Source organism: Littorina saxatilis, linkage group LG3 (assembly GCF_037325665.1).
Source record: "Littorina saxatilis isolate snail1 linkage group LG3, US_GU_Lsax_2.0, whole genome shotgun sequence".
Classification (NCBI taxonomy): Eukaryota; Metazoa; Mollusca; class Gastropoda; order Littorinimorpha; family Littorinidae; genus Littorina; species Littorina saxatilis.
The window spans coordinates 40,531,652-40,549,433 of NC_090247.1; the positions used below are offsets into that span (position 1 = coordinate 40,531,652).

The following is a 17,782-nucleotide window of genomic DNA, read 5'->3' on the forward strand; positions in this document are numbered from 1 at the left end:
ACAGATAAAGTTGTTTGTTTGTTTGTTTGTGTGCTTGTCCGAACACATTTGAATAAAGCAGGTTTTAAAATAAAGTCCAAACAAGCATCAAGATCGTACAAGTAGAGCACGCTTTCCTATTCGACAACTAAAACAGGGGTGTTTAATGATTTATTTGAGTGATCCACCCTTCTCTGTTATAGTATGCCAAGTTTTCGAGAAAATGACATTGTCGACCAACAAAGGCTGTTAAATCGGCGTTTGTTTGCGATGAGTGGCTTTGAAGTTCCAATTTGATGGAATCATGGATGCAGGTTTATTTGCTTCCTACGTTCCCCCGAATGCGGCGTATGGCTGCCTGAATGGCGGAGTAAAAACGGTCATACACGTAAAAGCCCATTCGTGCAAAAACATGAGTGAACGTGGGAGTTTCAGCCCATAAACGAAGGAGAAGAAGAAGAATTTACTTCCTACCGTGAACTTTAAAACAGTTTCGATTCCAGCAAATGTGTCATGATGGGAAAGATTGTGAAAGTCTGCAGATTGTGAAAATGATCCGTCGGTTGACATTCGCGCGTGCAGAATAAAGACAGTAAAATTTATTAACATTTATTTGTCTGCATGAGCTTCTATATTGAGTCTGAGAAAAAAAACATAGTTTCCAAGAAGAGTAGGTTAATGACAACACGAACTTCTCTTATGAAGGAAGTAAAGATCTTTATAGAGCAAGTATACAACCTGATTTACTGGAGGTATTGTTTCTTCATGACCATCATGGGAGTGTAGCTGCTATTCTTGCTGTGTTCGTCATCAGGCTCGTATAAGTCGTAGGCAAACATTTATCTATTGGTTAACATGTTAAAGCTGCACGCCCGAAGAAAACCTAACGGCTAAAGATGATACATTACAATGACGTAGTTCGTACGCAGGCAGACGATGCATCGTATTCTTACTTGTGCGGTGTAATACGCGTCTTCTGTTCCAACAACAGATTTGTAACACGTTGTCATGTAGCTGATTACTGGCTGGCTGGATACAAAAACAAAAAGACACCCTAGCGCAACCTGTTAGCGCTCGCTCTTTGCGTGTTCAGCAAGACGCACTTGTATAAGAGACACTTGCAGTAATGTATCAAGCATTTGTACAGGAGATCTAGAGACGTCTCTTCTATAAGTCGCGTGTTCAACAATATACACTGAATGCTATATTGACACTCGAAGTACTTTATCAAGCATTCACATAGGGGAGACGGTCCAGTCCTCTTCCCTATAAAACGAAAGTATTTTTTGTCTCTTACAGTTACAGCTGCCTGTTTTGTTGGTATCAGTTTGCGTACTTGTCAAATACTTCTCGTCCTCTTTGGTAAACAGTCCAGTTTTGTCTCTTACAGCTGCCTGTTTTTGTTGGTATCAGTTTGCGCACTTGTCAAATACTTCTCGTCCTCTTTGGTAAACAGTCCAGTTTTGTCTCTTACAGCTGCCTGTTTTTGTTGGTATCAGTTTGCGCACTTGTCAAATACTTCTCGTCCTGTTTGGTAAACAGTCCAGTTTTGTCTCTTACAGCTGCCTGTTTTGTTGGTATCAGTTTGCGTACTTGTCAAATACTTCTCGTCCTCTTTGGTAAACAGTCCAGTTTTGTCTCTTACAGCTGCCTGTTTTTGTTGGTATCAGTTTGCGCACTTGTCAAATACTTCTCGTCCTGTTTGGTAAACAGTCCAGTTCCGGAAGGAAGGGAGATGGTCAGCTTCACCAGAACTCACGGTGCGTATTGATCAGGGACTAAAAGCTTTGGCCCTACCAATCAGTCAGATTGGATGGAGACGCCAGAAGGACATGTGGTCGTCTCAATACCGCCGTTTGCTCTAACTGTCAAAACTGTGTGATTGGTGTGTGTTCCGTGTCTGCTGCTTGTACAGAAGGTGTACAGTACTTATAGGATTCGGTGAGTTCTGGACTGTCCAAGCCAGAATGTAGGAAATGTACGGCTGACAAAACTTGTGATCGGATATGAATGAGTGGATTGCTCATCTTATTCCAGTGTAACGTACTCGTGGCTCGGCCATGATTTGTTTTACCATAATACTTCAGCGGTCGCACTGTGGAAGTTATGAGCTTTGTAACTCATGTTCACATTTGTAAGACTGTGTTTCAAGCTCGAGTTTGGCTTTCATATATTTGAAAAATGTTGGTGTGGTAAATTTGATGGAATCGTTAGCAAATGACAATGTTCATTCTGGATAACATGATCCAATACAGATGGAATCAGCCCTGAAAGTCCAAAAAAATGGTGTACAAGCCATTGGCTAGTGATTGTGAAAACGTTTTTAATTTCAAAATTTGTGTATATTATGCAAGCGTTTGTATTACCTGACTGTGTTTTGAATGAAGTCAATACCTTATTGTTTAGATTTTTGTGGCGAAAAAGAGATTGTAATCGGAAGGCCTTTGAAAAGGTGAAAAGAAGCGTTTTATGTTTTGAAATTGAAAAAGGTGGTTTAAAAATGATCGATATTAGGCAAATGCAAATTTCTTTTATATTACAATGGGTTTCACAACTGACTACATCAAATGAAAATGATAATTGGAGTTTCACCCCAAAGATGATGTATTTGCGTTTTGGAAAGCATTTTGAATGTTTCTTATCGAATGTAAACAGTGCAAGATTTAAAGGGTTAGACCTAGTGAAATCACACTTTTGGAAAGCAGTATTAAAATATTGGCTGGATAATAACCACTACGATCGTGGGACAGTCGGGCCGACTTTATTATGGAATAATGCATGCATAACGTATAGTGGCAAAGTTTTATTTTTTGAAAGTTGGATACAACGAGGTGTATTGGTATTAACTGACATTGTACGTTCGGGAGACATATTATCATATCAAGACATATGTGATTTGATTGGATATTCGCCAAACCGAATTCTTGAATATAATGTTGTAAAAGCTGCTGTGTCATTATTTATGAGGAAAAATGTTGTAAATATGACTGATGATGTTTGTATTACCTTACCACTGTTTAACGGCAAAAATGTGTTAAGTGCCAGAGAATATAGGAAAGAGATTATTAATATGAAAACAGATGTACCATGTTCCGGAGGATTTTGGAAGAGAAAGTTTAATGTAGAAATTGATGAACGATCTTGGATGGTTGCCTATCAGTCAACACAAGAGACTAGATTAAGAGTTTTACACTGGAAAATTATGCACAACATTTATCCGACCAACATTCTCCTGTGTAAAATGAAAGTAACGGAAACTAATAAATGTAATTACTGTTGTGATGTAACTGATTTCATTGAACACTTCTTTTTTGAATGCCCGGTTGTATACAAATTCTGGAAGTTTATTGAAGAATTTATTTTTCGTACTTTAGAAATTAAGATTGTTATGAAAGTTAGTGATGTTTTATTTGGTATGCATTTTGTAATGGTGAAAAAGGCAACTATGTATAAATTGAACCACATTATCTTAATCGGAAAGATGTGCGTTAGTATATATAAAACAAATTCGTTTTTACCGTTGGAAAGTATTTTTAATAGACAGTTACAGATAAGAAGCATTTTTGTGTGAGTGTTCGAAGAACAAAACGTTAAAAAAGTTAGCTTGTTGTACTCGATAAGTTGTATTTAATTCATTGTATGAGATATTGTTAATTGTTGTTATTTATTTGAATAAAAAATTTGGAAAAAAAAAAAAAAATACAGATGGAATCAGCCCTGAAATTCCAAAAAATGGTGTACAAGCCATTGGCTAGTGATTGTGAAAATGTACTAGCCAGAGCAAACTTAACTAGCCAAACCAACAATTTGTTTCAGCAACTTTACTCGCATTTGGCGAGTAGATGAACATTTCTACTCGCCAGTTACATGTTTCTAATCGCCATAGCGAGTAAAATACTAGCCACTTTCAGGCCTGAGAATTTGATTTTTTTCAGGATTATTTGAGTTATTAGATTTATACATTACAGTTACTACATTCTTTATGTAAATTAGCTGAATGTGGATGATATTGATTAATCTTTAACTGGTTAGTTTAAAAAGGGTAACCAAGTGGACCAACCTAGCCGCATAATTTTAAGGTGCACATGAGCAAAGTGTTTCTTCTTCAATCACACCTGACAGTACCCTTTGAAAACCATGGAAAAAGAACAGTCAGTTTGGTGATTAAAATCATAATGTGGAGCAAAGACTTAGTTTCATGAAGTAAGTAGTTGTGTTTTAAGTTAAACCTTAGCTAAGGTATGGTATGTAAAGAAGAACTTAGCCTTGAAGAGATATGTGTTATAGCATTCTCATTTAGTTGTCAAAACAGCGCGTAAAACTGTTTGGACGTGTCCGCATAACCATCAGAAAGTTTGTTCCTGGGAAAGTTAGACGATTTGTTATGACAAATTACAAGGTTTGCTTCCAGTCATCGGGGTATCGGTGAACCGAGGAATTTTGCTGGAGTGGCAAAATAATTTGATGTGGGGAAAATTAAGGATGATTTGGGTGTGTTTGCGGCTAGTCAGGGTAATTGGGATGGATCGAGAGTTGAACAGCTCAGCATACTTGCCATGGGGTGAGATCAATGTTCACGCTAAACGCAGGCTTAAAATAAACCCATCACTTATGGGTTTTCGAGTGATTTTCCCCCATTTCAAGCAAAGATCGCGTTTATGTTTGATTTCAGAGCCCGCGCTCGATGTGGTTTATATCAGTTTTGTGGGCAAATAGATTCCGCTCGGATAAAACTGTGTCGATGAGCAAATGGGTTTTGTCGGGAATCGAAGATGAGGAGCTATGCAGTGGGATTTTCTGCTCATGTAGAGGTCTTGTTTTTCCTGGAGAAATGTTGACCTTTGCTTGTGTTGTGATGTGCATGCGTGTGTGTGTGGTTCTTTTTTTCTTTCTTGAAGTGTGAGACTGATTTCATTCGGTAAAATCGTTGATATTTTATGACATTTACGCCGCGCAGAATTAGAGTGGTGTTGCTTGCTCCAGTGGATCGTGAAGTGGATTTTTATAAAGAAAATGGATCGTTACCCTGGCGAAAATGTCCTTCCTGAAGTTTTCTACAAATAAAGTAAGTCATGTAAATGCAGATTTTATTTGATGGACATGTAAAGTGCATTGCCGCTTAGGAGTGTTGATGCGATGCAGTGGCACAACACTTGCACTTCTGGCGATCGATGATTTCTGCAGATTGTAGATTATGGAAACTTAGACTTACGTTGACATGTATGGTGCATGCATTGTTACATCAGATTATTGACTGCTGCATTGTTACAAAATGTGCATTTGTTGAATTGAACACTACGCGATGGGCGAGCTGAATGAATCAGACGGGAAAAATGTGATTTCTTTTCTTGATCTTCGTTCCCCATGTCCTTTCTGCCTTTCCTGCTTCCTTGTTTCTGTCTTATTTCTGTCTTGTGTTCTTCTTGTTTCAGACACATTGGTGCGGGCGCACCGAATGAATCAGAGGGGACAAAATGTGGTGCATAATTGTCACTTTCTTTTCCTTGATCTTCTTTCCCTATCTTTTTGTTTTTCTTTCTTTATTTTGCTCTCCGTTTTCTTTTGCTGTTTTTCTTCCTTTCTGGCAATCTTGTATTTCATTATTTCATGAATTGGTCTGGATGAGCAAATCTTGTGCTCCGTTGCAGCCTGATCGAGTGTATATGTTTTTTGTAATTTCGTGCACACCGACATTTGCAGATTGATAGATGACTGGGGTTAAAGGCACAGTCCTTTCTATTCTCATGTTTGACCATCCTTTTGCATGGGATATATAAGACCATTCCTCCACATTGACACATACCAAGAAATCCTCAGCCTGACTGCTTTCTGGACAGAGTGGGATTTTAAAAATGTGTATTGTAAGACTGTAGCTGGGTAATGATAAAGTGGAAATTGCTACAAATTTGAGGAAAGTTACAGGAATCAAAGCTGCTCCATATTCTACAATCCGACACTAGAAACAGGATTTCAAAACTGGGGAAAAGGGGGGAACAACTCTGACAAGTCCAAGAGACCTCTGAAGAGCGCTTCAAACAAGAGTAATATAGCGGATGTGTCAAAACCTGAAGGAAGATTAAAACATGTACGTACGAGAATAAATTGTAAGAACTTAACTTTCATATGGAACAGTCCAGAGAATTCCATATAATGATCTTCAGCTTCAAAAGCTGACCGCTAAATGGGTGCCTCGTGAGATGACAGGGGAACAGAAGAAGCAACAGGTACATGTTGTACGTGATCTACTCAACCGTTTTGAACCGAATGGACTCACACGTGTGGTGAATGTAGTCACTGACTGAATATGAGACTTTGCATCCCTTTTATATTAACGCTAAAAGACGTAGAATCAAACAGAGAGAGAGAGAGAGAGAGAGAGAGAGAGACAGACAGACAGACAGACAGACAGACAGACAGACAGACAGACAGACAGACAGAGACAGACCGAGAGAGAGATACAGAGACAGACCGAGAGAGAGATACAGAGAGAGATATAGGGTACAACGCAAGAGTATGATCATTAGAGAGTTACTTTTTTCCCTTCGTATCGCCATCAGCTGTGACACAGCGTCTAGACCAGACTGACTGATGATGTCCTTTTAACGCCCTCGTGGCTTTGCTGGTGCTGGAAGCGGTACGGCTGCAGTGTCGGATTTACTACTTGTAGTTCTGGCTCATCAGACATACCTCAGACATTTTAGAGATCTTAAAATTGTCACTTGAGGAACGGAACGACAGCCTCCACCCAGGGGGCAGACACAACAGTGTTTTCAACGCCGTATTGGCCTTCGATGCGATAAAACGCAGTACAGATAGAGGAGAAAGACCTGTAATGCTCAGTCACTACTAAGCGGACTGTCACCGTTTATTGCTCTAGGCAGGTTTCACGGTAATCAGACTCTTTGATGTGTGTAAACTTTGCCTTCAAATTACTTGCTTACTGTGTTGATTTTCATAATTTTTTCTGCTTGGCATGAGTAAGTATGGTATTTGCAATACAAAAAAATAAATAAAAGCTAAAATGTTTGTGTTTGAGCAATTATTTGAGCGCGTTTTTCGAAGCGAACGTGTGAATCCTGACAGACACCATTTCCTTCTGTCACATGACCCCATCTCAAAGTGTGATTCAACAGACACAAAAATAACACACAAAACTTATGATAATGGGGTTATTAATTCAATTAATACACAAGGTTAGTCTCTGACTAGAGAAAATAGGGAAACAATATCAAATGGGAGCATAAAACCGTTTCTGGAAAAAATTTCAATCACCACCGAAAGTGTCTGTCAGTAAAAAAAAACACGTGCTTTGTTTGCAAAGCAAAGCCTAATTTTACACATCGCGTGCTTTTGTCTGTTATTCTTGCTTGTGAACATCATTTTATTGATGTTCTTCACTGGAAAGCAGGTGTATCATCAACAGTATCACAAAATCGCAAAGAATGAACATTTTTGTTGTGATCCGACCGGTGTCTGTAGACTGAATCACACGTTCGGCAAACTTCGTTTTTAACGGAAATAACCGAGCCTTTAATCGGAAACGACGTTTCAACCGCTTCATATCGTCTGCAGGAAGAAAAAGAGGAATGCGATACCCAGTGAGTAAAACATTTAATCGTTTTTAGTGCCTTTTGATCAAGTTTTGTTGCGTCTGTCAGCAACGTTCGTCAACCCAACGTTCGGCACAGCGACGCACGCATACGGATTTGCAGCGTTTGCATTCGGAAAGTGAGGGATTTGTGAGTTCGTTTGCATAATTTCAATCGCTAGTAGGTTTTCCCTTCGTCTCCCATTCTTGTGTGTACATGTTATTGGCATTTCATTGTGTAAATTGAAAGTTTGTGACTAACAGTAGTAAAATCTGTCGAACGTTGGCAACGCTGACAGACGGAAATATCGAACGTTGCCTTCAATGACAGACTGGCTTGGCGATCGTACTTTCGATTCGTAGGAACACAATATATAGAGACAACAATGTGCGCTCGTTACCACAACGGTCATGAACCGGTGTAACACAAAATTTTTACTCCACGAAAAATTGACTCGGACGGAGTAAACTTCCAGTAAAAATCTTGTACGAAAAAAGAACTCACAAGGAACTAAATTTTTACTCCCCAAATATTTACTCCCAGTAAACATCTCGTACGAGAAACTTAGGGCCTACTCCTTCGTTTATAATTCGCGCAATATCCCATTTACGTGCAATCCCGTTTTGCCGCCGTCCCATTTTGGCGACATTTAACAAGCCAAGCGTCATTTTACTACCGCATCCCATTTTGGCGCAATCCCGTTTCGCCGCTATCCCATTTTTTTGAATTTTTTTTTCTTTTTACATTTAGTCAAGTTTTGACTAAATGTTTAACATAGAGGGGGAATCGAGACGAGGGTCGTGGTGTATGTGTGTCTGTGTGTGTGTGAGTGTGTGTGTGTGTGTGTGTGCGTGTGTGTGTGTAGAGCGATTGAGAGTAAACTACTGGACCGATCTTTATGAAATTTGACATGAGAGTTACTGGGTATGATATCCCCGGACGTTTTTTTCAGTTTTTCGATAAATGTCTTTCATGACGTCATATCCGGCTTTTTTTTAAAAAGTTGAGGCGGCACTGTCACACCCTCATTTTTCAATCAAATTGATTGAAATTTTGGCCAAGCAATCTTCGACAAAGGCCGGACTTCGGTATTGCATTTCAGCTTGGTGGCGTAAATATTAGTTTATGACTTTGGTCATTAAAAATCTGAAAATTGTAATTAAAATTATTTTTTTATAAAACGATCTAAATGTACGTTCATCTTATTCTTCATCATTTTCTGATTCCAAAAACATATAAATATGTTATATTCGGATTAAAAACAAGGTCTGAAAATTAAAAATATAAAAATTATTATCAAAATCAATGGACGTCTACCCACAACACGCCACTGGATGCCGCGTGGTGCCAGTCGTGAAAACCAGGTTCTTTGTCCCACAGTGAGACATTCAAGTTGGGGACTTTGTGACCGCTGACTTTGTCAGCATGGATGGAAAGGTGGAGAGATACAGGGCGGTGATCATCCCCAAGTCAACCCATTTCCCCGATGGGCCAGATCGAGAGGAGATCTGTGTGAAGTGTTTGCGCGCAAAAGACAATGGGAGATACTATGTCTTTCCTAATGTTGATGACATTTCATGCTTGCCAATGGCTCAGATAAAAAAAAATCCCACCAACGAACCATGAACAACAGGGGGGATTACTATTTTGACATGTGACCAAGTCTCATTTGAGCGTTCACAGTGTTACCTGAGAATAGCACACCCCCTTGAATTGGGACCAAAGAAAAAGCGTTGTATATATGCATTTTTGAATGCTTTTCTAAAGTCATAAGTTCATTTGTGAAAAAAATAAATTTTTAGGGATTGTTTTGCTGAATGCATGCAGTTAAGAAATTGACCCCGTTTTCAAATTTAGGGGGTAGGGTTGCCCCATAGCCCACGTATGTCTGTGTGACTGTGTCAAATATCAATCTACTTTGCGTACAAACTGTATAGATGTTTGTTTTTCGATTTTAGAATGATTTCTTAAGCTGGTTAGAACTTCTGAGGTCTACAGGAAACGATAAAGATAAAAAATGTACAAAATATAAGTAGCGTCCTTTATCTTACCATTGTTCTGATCAATACTGTCCCTTTATTTGCAAGTTAACCGTTTTTATTAATGTGTTCAAGGAGTATGTTAAAAATTATTATCAATGGTTGCTTTAAACAGCACCTTTGGGCAGTTATTATGCACTGAAGTTGTAAAAGCATGTTTTGGGGGTTTTAGGATATAGCGTCTTGGAACGCCAATCATCTTGGAAATACGAATGTTCATATAATTTTTTTTACTGTTTTGGATAGATAAAAAGTTGAACTCTTGGTGCAAACTGTTTTTTGGCCCCTGTTTGACTATTTATTATTTTGGAATATTGTGTGTGAGAGGGAAACTGCAATCCTCAATATCATGAAACGTGCCTCTAGTCTATTCTGTCCCATTCATTTGTAATGCTTGTGGGTCTTATTTGAACATCCGAACATACCGTCGTCACCAGCAGTGACTCACAAGGTATCCCGAATTTTTAATTTGTCTGCGCACAGATGTCTCGTTTTGACTCGAAACCCGTTCGAACATGCCACCCTGTTTGGTTCTGTTTCCATTTTATCATCTCTGTTGACGAAGCATTTATCTTGGGTAACTTGCAAAAAGACAGCCCGCTTCTGGCTATGGAGAGGCCGAGGAAGATATGCTGCCTTGACATAAACCCGTATCTTGTCTTTTATGGGCGAGCCGCTTGACATGAACTCCATTTTTTTGTCTTCAGTTGTCGTTTCATATTTTCTTTACGCACGGGCAGCAAGAAACTGCTTGCACTGCTCTGTCTTCGCTGTGTTGCAACAGAAAGGAGCCTCCGTGGACTTTGTTGGGTGTTGGGTTGACGTTCAAATAACTATGTGTGAAACATGACTATTGTGAACCTGCTTGCCAACTTAAACAGTCCTTGACGCATTTACCTTGAGAAAGGGACATAATTGTTTCCGTACTAGTGTGTGGTGTAAAGGTATTTTATAGAGAAGTCCGAGTATTTCTGAGGAGAGCTTTTTTGAGTGGTCGTCAGCACTGAAAATGACATGCATTTATATTTTCAGGTCGAATCTTGAATTAGCGGAGAAGTACCACAAAACTGAACGTAAGTATGTGTTTGTTTGTTTCTTTCTTTCTGGGTGCTTTTCTTCTCCTTTTTATATTTAGTCAAGTTTTGACTAAATATTTTAACATCGAGGGGGAATCGAAACGAGGGTATGGTGTATGTGCGTGTGTCTGTGTGTGTGTCTGTGTGTGTGTCTGTGTGTGTGTGTAGAGCGATTCAGACTAAACTACTGGACCGATCTTTATGAAATTTGACATGAGAGTTCCTGGGTATGAAATCCCCGAACGTTTTTTTTCATTTTTTGGATAAATGTCTTTGATGACGTCATATCCGGCTTTTCGTGAAAGTTGAGGCGGCACTGTCACGCCCTCATTTTTCAACCAAATTGGTTGAAATTTTGGTCAAGTAATCTTCGACGAAGCCCGGGGTTCGGTATTGCATTTCAGCTTGGTGGCTTAAAAATTAATTTATGAGTTTGGTCATTAAAAATCGGAAAATTGTAAAAAAAAATAAAAATTTATAAAACGATCCAAATTTACGTTTATCTTATTCTCCATCATTTGCTGATTCCAAAAACATATAAATATGTTATATTCGGATTAAAAACAAGCTCTGAAAATTAAATATATAAAAATTATTATCAAAATCTTTTTTTCGAAATCAATTTAAAAACACTTTCATCTTATTCCTTGTCGGTTCCTGATTCCAAAAACATATAGATATGATATGTTTGGATTAAAAACACGCTCAGAAAGTTAAAACAAAGAGAGGTACAGAAAAGCGTGCTATCCTTCTTAGCGCAACTACTACCCCGCTCTTCTTGTCAATTTCACTGCCTTTGCCATGAGCGGTGGACTGACGATACGGTCTTGCTGAAAAATGGCAGCTACTTGACTAAATATTGTATTTTCGCCTTACGCGACTTGTTCTATTCTTTCTTTCTGAGCATCAGAACATGATTAAGGAGTGAAAACCTTTTCTCACAGTGATATGAAGTCATGATATATTATTCACCCAAAAAAAGTTGAGGACCGGTCAAGAAAATGTATACAGAGTTAAACAATTTCAAGGTGATGATGACGTATTGAGACTGACACTGCAAGCCTCTGATCATCGTTCCTAGCAGCTGCACCATCTTTTAGCCATCCGACTGGCATTCCCCTATCCAATTCGCTTGGGTTTTGTCAAGGGGGAATGTTTCTACAGTGTCACGTATTAATTTGCCAGTGTATAGTGTCAGCTTTTTAACCCAAGTTGATGAGTACCTTTCAGTGCCATGACACTGTTGTAGCACGTGCATCGCAAGTTTTTTCCATGTCATGTTTTGCGCCGATTCCAAAGGACTTGAAAGCCTCCCCCGAAGCAGAATCTTTCCACAAGTTAAGTATGACGCAATAAAATGTCTGCCGAAATGTTTCTATACCAAGACACAAAGCCCCCTTTAAAAAAAAAGATTGCATGCATTTACTTGATCGGGACTTCACTTTAAGCAAAGTGGAGCCCGTAGCGTTACGTGGATGCGTCAGTGATGGTTTAAGCGATTGTTTAGACGAGATGGAAGGTAATGCATTTATTAGCACAAAGTTGGAGAGGGGGATGTATACTTATTTTGAATTTTGAGGTCTCCTTGGAAGTACCTGCACATGATATGCATCCACGTCAGCGGTTGTTGCTGTTTAAATGCTCCCATGCTCTGCCATGCACATTTGATAGTTTCCTCTGAGATTTATGACGCTCGATTCAGATACTGGGCTTAGCTCCTGATGAAGCCACATTAAAAACTCTCTTTCTGTTTCTCTGTCTCTGTCTCTGTCTGTCGCTCTCTCTTTCTGTGCGAGTCTCTCTCTCCAAGTCTTTCTCTCTGAGTCTAAAACAAACCATGAAAAAGTCTCTCTGAGTCTCTCCCTTCTCCTCATTCTCTGTGAGAGAGAGAGAGAGAGAGAGAGAGAGAGAGAGAGAGAGAGAGAGAGAGAGAGAGAGAGAGAGAGAGAGAGAGAGAGAGAGAGAGAGAGAGTATGTGTTCCGTTGTGGAATGTGAGGAGGCTAATCGTACCATGTACCCCCCCCCCCCTCAACACACACACACACACTTGTTTTGCATTCCGTCTCTTTCATTCTCTTTCATTCTCTCTCTCTCTCTCTCTCTCTCTCTCTCTCTCTCTCTCTCTCTCTCTCTCTCTCTCTGTCTCTGTCTCTCTCTTTCTCTCTCATTTGATTTTATGAATAACCACATATGTATGCTCTTCATGCCTCATCTTCATCATCATCATTATCATCATCATCATCATTATCGTCATCTTTATTATCACGTGCTGAAGCTTTCCGACCTCCTTTTGTTGGTTAACTTTTTAACTTTTTAATTTTTAATTTTTTAATTATATAATTGTGTGTCTATGCGTCCCAAGGACAGATTGTAAGAAAAGGCGTAGCCTTAAATCTTAATCCTTGTTAAATAAAGTTCAATTCAATTCAATTCAATTCTCACTCTCTCTCTCTCTCTCTCTCTCTCTCTCTCTCTCTCTCTCTCTCTCTCTCTCTCTCTCTCTCTTTCTCTCTCTCTCTCTCTCTCTCTCTCTCTCTCTTTCTTTCTCTCTCTCTCTCTCTCTCTCTCTCTCTCTCTCTCTCTCTCTCTCTCTCTCTCTCTCTCTCTCATATCCCCTATCTCAACTTCGTACACGCTGGAACTTTTGATTCTACGTCCACATCCATACAGAGAAGGCATGTGCTTTATCCTGAAATGCATCTTCTGATTAGCTGTCGTCTTTACTTTTCTTTTTCCTCTCGCAGTGAAAATAACAGACTTACAGGAAGACTCGCTGCAAGCGGCGCAGGCTCTGGAAAAGGAAAAACATCGATGTTCTAGACTGGAGGTGAGTGGTAGATGTTTGGCAATTCGGCAGTTTGTCGAATTTGGTTTCAGAGAATGATTTTAGCCATGAGGTCGATGTTTTAGATGCCTCTAAGCGTACCGGCTTCATTTTTGACTCACATGCGAAGCAAAAGTGAGTCTATGTACTCACCCGAGTCGTCCGTCCGTCCGTCCGTCCGGCCGGCCGGCCGGCCGGAAAACTTTAACGTTGGATATTTCTTGGACACTATTCAGTCTATCAGTACCAAATTTGGCAAGATGGTGTATGATGACAAGGCCCCAAAAAACATACATAGCATCTTGACCTTGCTTCAAGGTCAAGGTCGCAGGGGCCATAAATGTTGTCTAAAAAACAGCTATTTTTCACATTTTTCCCATTTTCTCTGAAGTTTTTGAGATTGAATACCTCACCTATATATGATATATAGGGCAAAGTAAGCCCCATCTTTTGATACCAGTTTGGTTTACCTTGCTTCAAGGTCAAGGTCACAGGAGCTCTTCAAAGTTGGATTGTATACATATTTTGAAGTGACCTTGACCCTGAACTATGGAAGATAACTGTTTCAAACTTAAAAATCATGTGGGGCACATGTTATGCTTTCATCATGAGACACATTTGGTCACATATGATCAAGGTCAAGGTCACTTTGACCCTTATGAAATGTGACCAAAATAAGGTAGTGAACTACTAAAAGTGACCATATCTCATGGTAGAAAGGGCCAATAAGCACCATTGTACTTCCTATGTCTTGAATTAACAGCTTTGTGTTGCATGACCTTGGATGACCTTGACCTTGGGTCAAGGTCACATGTATTTTGGTAGGAAAAATGTGTAAAGCAGTTCTTAGTGTATGATGTCATTGCTAGGTTTAGTTATTTGACCTTGACCCTGAAGGTCAAGGTCATGTAAAGGTCAAGGTCAAGCATGTGAGTCATATGGGCTTTGCCCTTCTTGTTTTTTTATAACGAAGTATTTGGGCTTTTCTCGTGCTGATGAAAACAATCAATAGGAACGGAAAGACAAATAACACATTCAGCCCACCCCCCCAAAACAAACAACAACCACAAAAACAACAACAAAAACCAAAACAACAACAGATACATAGGAGAACAGGCTTGTGAAGTGACTGTATTTTATATTGAATTTGATAAATAACTGAAGACAAAATATTTTTTTCCTATGACATCTAGTCGTAGGCGAAGTCAATGTTTTAATGGATAGCTGCCTGATTGAAAAGCAGATTGATAGGCTGATTCGGTACGAGTTTGTCAGTCATTCAAGATTCTGATCAAGACACAAAGACTGAACATTTATTCATTCATTCATTAAAGGCACAGTAAGCCTCCCGTAAACCATCACAGATACTGTCAGGCTTTTACACACAGTACAAACACCCTTCCATTTGAACACTCACCGAACGGGAAAATCCTAGGTGCCCTACGTAAAGAGCGAGCAATTTTCAAAGAATTAATTTTTCGGATTGAGACCATCTCAATCGGACCCATCCTGAACTCAGGTCAAAAATTAGTTACTTCCCTTCAACTGGCGATAGCCGTGGAGCGATGATTATCAGAATGAATCGGACCGTGGTGCGTTTTGGCGCTAGACCTAACTTTTAAAATCTAAATAATAAATTGACAGCTTGTTACACAAACATTCTTAAATCATAAAAGATTTCTTTTTTTCATCAAGACAAGATCAGTACAATTCGAAGTTTTCAAAGTTTGAAAAAAGAAAAGCCCGGAAGCAGGGTCACGCAAGGTCGTGGTTTTCGTAGCAGACGGCGGTTTATAGGCAGTCAAAAGCCATCGCTAGAGTTCTTATGAACCACATTCGTTTGTTTTGTGAAAAGTCAGAGGTACATAATAACGTGCTATTGCAGATAAGCTCACAGCGAGCCGCATTCAACTTGAATTACAAACTGACGACTGCATTGTGAAAAAGGGAAACTGGATCACACGGGTTCACGATGGCTCAGGGGTAAGATAAACCACACAAAAATAAATTCTTTAAAAATTGCTCGCTCTTTACGTAGGGCACCTAGGATGTTCCCGTTTGGTGAGCGTTCAAATGGAAGGGTTTTTGTATTGTGTGTAAAAGCCTGACAGTATCTGTGATGGTTTACGGGAGGCTTACTGTGCCTTTAAGACAAATCACTGATTGATTTGTTTGACTCTGTTCTTGAGTCTATCCGAAGAACAAAATTGCATTTCTAGGCGTGGAGACATTACTCAGTGTTTTTTTTACTATTCTTTTGTCAACAGGACGCAGCAAACACAAGCGCACTTGCTAGACAGTTGGACCTACGAGAAATCTGGAGACTTGTTCAGAAAGACGTCGAAACAGAATACCTAGATAACCAGGTATTACTGAGTGTGTGTGTGTGTGTGTGGTGTGTGTGTGTGTGTGTGTGTGTTATGGTGTTGGTGTTGGAGTTGGTGGTTGTTTTTTTCCTGCTGAGATAGCGAGAAGTTTTTCGCACAACATTCTGTTTGGCGAAGTTATACGACAGGCCTTGACCGAACATTCCTGTGGCTCATTAACATTTCTGAAATTTGTTCTGTGCAGGATGAAAGCTGCATCTCCGCGTCTACAGAAGAGATTAAGAAGAGAATCATCCAAGAAATCAAAGATCGAGAGGACAAGCTTCAGCAGCAGTCTTACTTTGTGAAGAAAAACCTGGTAAAATCAACAACAAAAAGAAACAACAACAAGACACAAACAAACCCACAGATATTCTTTGTTTTATTGGGCGTTTCCAGCTAGGAGACTGTTCGTTTGCTGACTGTTCTCAATACACCATCGTTTTCTGTTAGCCTTTCGGATTGTCTGAAAGGCCACAAGAGGGGAAATGTACAAAACACTACTTTTAATGGGGCTGAAAGAACAGGCAAACAGACGGAGAGAGAGCCGTCGTTCTGGACTGAGCTGGAAGCAAACCAATAAGCTTCCTGCTAACGACTGTACGGGTTCGATGCACGAAAAGTCTTTTTTTACATTTAGTCAAGTTATGACTAAATGTTTTAACATCGAGGGGGGAATCGAGACGAGGGTCGTGGTGTATGTGTGTGTGTGTGTGTGTGTGCGTGCGTGTAGAGCGATTCAGACCAAACTACTGGACCGATCTTTATGAAATTTGACATGAGAGTTCCTGGGTATGATATCCTCAGACGTTTTTTTCATTTTTTTGGATAAATGTCTTTGATGACGTTATATCCGGCTTTTCGTGAAAGTTGAGGCGGCACTGTCACGCCCTCATTTTTCAACCAAATTGGTTGAAATTTTGGTCAAGTAATGTTCGACGAAGCCCGGACTTCGGTATTGCATTTCAGCGTGGTGGCTTAAAAATTAATTAATGACTTTGGTCATTAAAAATCTGAAAATTGTAAAAAAAAAATTTTTTTTAATAAAACGATCCAAATTTACGTTCATCTTATTTTCCATCATTTGCTGATTCCAATAACATATAAATATGTTATATTTGGATTACCAACAAGCTCTGAAAATTAAATATATAAAAATTATTATCAAAATTAAATTGTCGAAATCAATTTAAAAACACTTTCATCTTATTCCTTGTCGGTTCCTGATTCCAAAAACATATAGATATGATATGTTTGGATTAAAAACACGCTCAGAAAGTTTTTAAAACGAAGAGAGGTACAGAAAAGCGTGCTATCCTTCCCAGCGCAACTACTACTGCTCTTCTTGTCAATTTCACTGCCTATGCCGTGAGCGGTGGACTGACGATGCTACGAGTATACGGTCTTGCTGCGTTGCATTGCGTTCAGTTTCATTCTGTGAGTTCGACAGCTACTTGACTAAATGTTGTATTTTCGCCTTACGCGACTTGTTTTTCTTTTTCTTGGAACGGTAAACTCATTAGCTCGGATCAGAAATTCATACAAATCTGTCTACTTTTGTTTTGTTGTTGTTTTCTTTTTTTGCTCGTTATTCTCCAATTCAGTTTTTTTTCTCTCTGTCCTCTTTTTTTGTGTGCCTGAGTCAGAATCACCTTTGAAATATGGTTAATTATTCTTTTTGTACCATCGTTTTTCTCCAATTCGGGTTGTTTTCTTTCTCTCTTCTAATTTTCAAGAGTAAAAATCATCTCCTTTGAAATAAGGTTAGTTCACTTTTTTGTTCCATCGCCTAAAATAATTAATTAATGTTCCGGACGAATTATTCGTTCTTAGTTTATTCGTTCTTATTTTCCCCCTGCATTAGTTCTATGATGCACTTTGGTTTTAGTACTGATATTGAACCTCAAC

The 17,782-nt window shown here is 39.3% G+C and overlaps 1 protein-coding gene across 3 annotated transcripts in view; it reads left to right on the top strand.

Annotated features, from left to right (window-relative positions):
* Positions 1 to 17,782, top strand: part of LOC138962353 (uncharacterized) — a 196,312-nt gene that overhangs the window by 70,483 nt on the left and 108,047 nt on the right. For all 3 annotated transcript variants that reach the window (XM_070334138.1, XM_070334139.1, XM_070334140.1), the window contains exons 18-21: positions 10,640 to 10,680; positions 13,429 to 13,511; positions 15,776 to 15,874; positions 16,080 to 16,193. In XM_070334138.1, coding sequence (XP_070190239.1) covers positions 10,640 to 10,680; positions 13,429 to 13,511; positions 15,776 to 15,874; positions 16,080 to 16,193 — 337 coding nt within the window. The remainder of the gene's footprint in view (positions 1 to 10,639; positions 10,681 to 13,428; positions 13,512 to 15,775; positions 15,875 to 16,079; positions 16,194 to 17,782) is intronic.